At 39.5% G+C, this 1,922-nt stretch overlaps 1 protein-coding gene across 1 annotated transcript in view; it reads right to left on the bottom strand.

Moving 5' to 3' along the window:
• The window catches only part of LOC105521705 (aldo-keto reductase family 1 member C4-like), a 26,025-nt gene that overhangs the window by 4,517 nt on the left and 19,586 nt on the right, over positions 1-1,922 (bottom strand). Inside the window, 2 exon segments of the mRNA XM_011955991.1 lie at positions 1,340-1,505; positions 1,771-1,880. Coding sequence (XP_011811381.1) covers positions 1,340-1,505; positions 1,771-1,880 — 276 coding nt within the window.

Raw genomic sequence — 1,922 nt, 5'->3', positions numbered from 1 at the left:
ATGTTGGTGTGCTGCACCCATTAACTCGTCAATTACATTAGGTATATCTCCTATTGCTATCCCTCCCTCTTCCCCCCTCCCCACAATAGGCCCCGTGTGTGATGTTCCCCTTCCTGTGTCCAAGTGATCTCATTGTTCAATTCACAGCTATGAGTGAGAACATGTGGTGTTTGGTTTTCTGAGTTTGCTGAGAATGATGGTTTCCAGCTGCATTCATGTCCCTACAAAGGACACGAACTAACGTTTTTTGCATTTTAAAATGAGATTAGAAGGAGACAAATATCCAAACTGTATCATCATCAAACTATCTAAATCATAAGTTTCAAAGTTCTCTAGATTCTTAATCTTATAAGTACATGAAGCAGTCATGTACACACAAGGTTAACTTGATTTCATCTCTAGTATCTGTTGAGATCCTCTTTGTAGAGTTGTACAGTTGTACAGTTTCACATCAGATATAGAAATACTGAAATCCAAATATATTCATCTGATTTCCATCTTCAATGAACAGGTATAATGTGAAAATTGTTTTCAACGAGATTCAAGACAGTAATTGTCCAAATCCTAACAAATACTAAATTACTAAATTTTATTGGAATACTCTAATACAGAGAATAAGAGGGAAAGAGAATAAAAGTCATCAATTTAACAATTGATGAATCTAGGTAAGAAGCATTCATTGTATTCTTAGAATATTTGCATATATTAGAAAATTCTCAAGTTATCCAAGACTATTCCTGTCCCAGCCAGGAACAGAAGGACTAGACTGAGTTCAGGTGGAGCTTAGGTTAAATTACAAACCATGAAATTGTCAGTTAAATAAATGTTTTTGAATTAAACCTCTATGTTTGAGAGGTTTTCTCTTTTATAATTTTACTTAGTATTATGTTTTTCTACACATAGAAAAAGACATGCAACCTAAGAAAAATACCCAAAGACTTCAACAGGCACTCAAAAAATAATTCTGAGAATAAATACATGAAATTTATACAGAATAAACAAGGACGTGAAGAAAAAATCTGCAATGATTTGAAGACTAGAGAACACCTAACCCAACTCATTTCAGAAAATGAAGAAAAGGTGATGTCCCTAGCAGAGGGATACAGAGTAAGTTGCCAACTTGATGCCAAAATTTCTGGTTTTGGTCCCATCCTGATTCTCTCCACCCATGCTGCCCCTCCTATAGTAGAATAGAAAACCCTTATGATGCACACAAAGCATTTGTGCATAGGAAATGCCCAGGAGATGGACTTAGTCCAAGGGTGTCCTGAGAAGCTTACAAGAAGCACACACGTGAAGGACACCATGCAGGAGCCTTGACGCCCACTCAACTCCTCACCTGGACATTTTCTCTGATCCGCTGCTCATTGTAGCTCTTGGCCAGGACCACAACCCCACGCTGCAGCTGGTAGCGCAGGGCAATCAGGGCTGGGGATCGTTTGTATTTCTTTGCTAAGGCGCAAAGAACTGGGTCCTCCAAAAGAACTGGGGAGTTCTGGTCCACCCTGGAAGGAAAGCCAGAAATGCTGAAGTCTTGAGGCTGGATTCAGTTTGGTAGGAGGCTCCCTAAACAGACTAAGGTGTTCATTCTGCACCAGAGCCTCTCAAGTGAGGCCCCTGAACAATAGCATCACCTGGGATCTCATCAGAAATGCAAATTCTCCCCATACCCTGATTCACTGAGAGTGAACTCCAGGAGACTGAGTAGGCTATAATTAAAATTTTTCATCAAAATGGCATTTTAGGTAAACTTCCTGTTGCTTTTATTACCATAGTTTATGTCGTTGGGTTCCCAGAGCACTATGGGCAACCAGGACAATGTCTTTGGACTTGCAGAAATCCAGCAGTTTGCTCTGGTTGAGGTAAGGATGACATTCCACCTGTAGATGATCAAGATAGAAAAGCATCAGATAATTCAAAAC

Source organism: Colobus angolensis, unplaced genomic scaffold (genome assembly GCF_000951035.1).
Source record: "Colobus angolensis palliatus isolate OR3802 unplaced genomic scaffold, Cang.pa_1.0 Scaffold405, whole genome shotgun sequence".
Taxonomy (NCBI): Eukaryota; Metazoa; Chordata; class Mammalia; order Primates; family Cercopithecidae; genus Colobus; species Colobus angolensis.
Note: the sequence above shows the minus strand (reverse complement) of the source record. Positions and strands in the feature narration are given on the sequence as shown.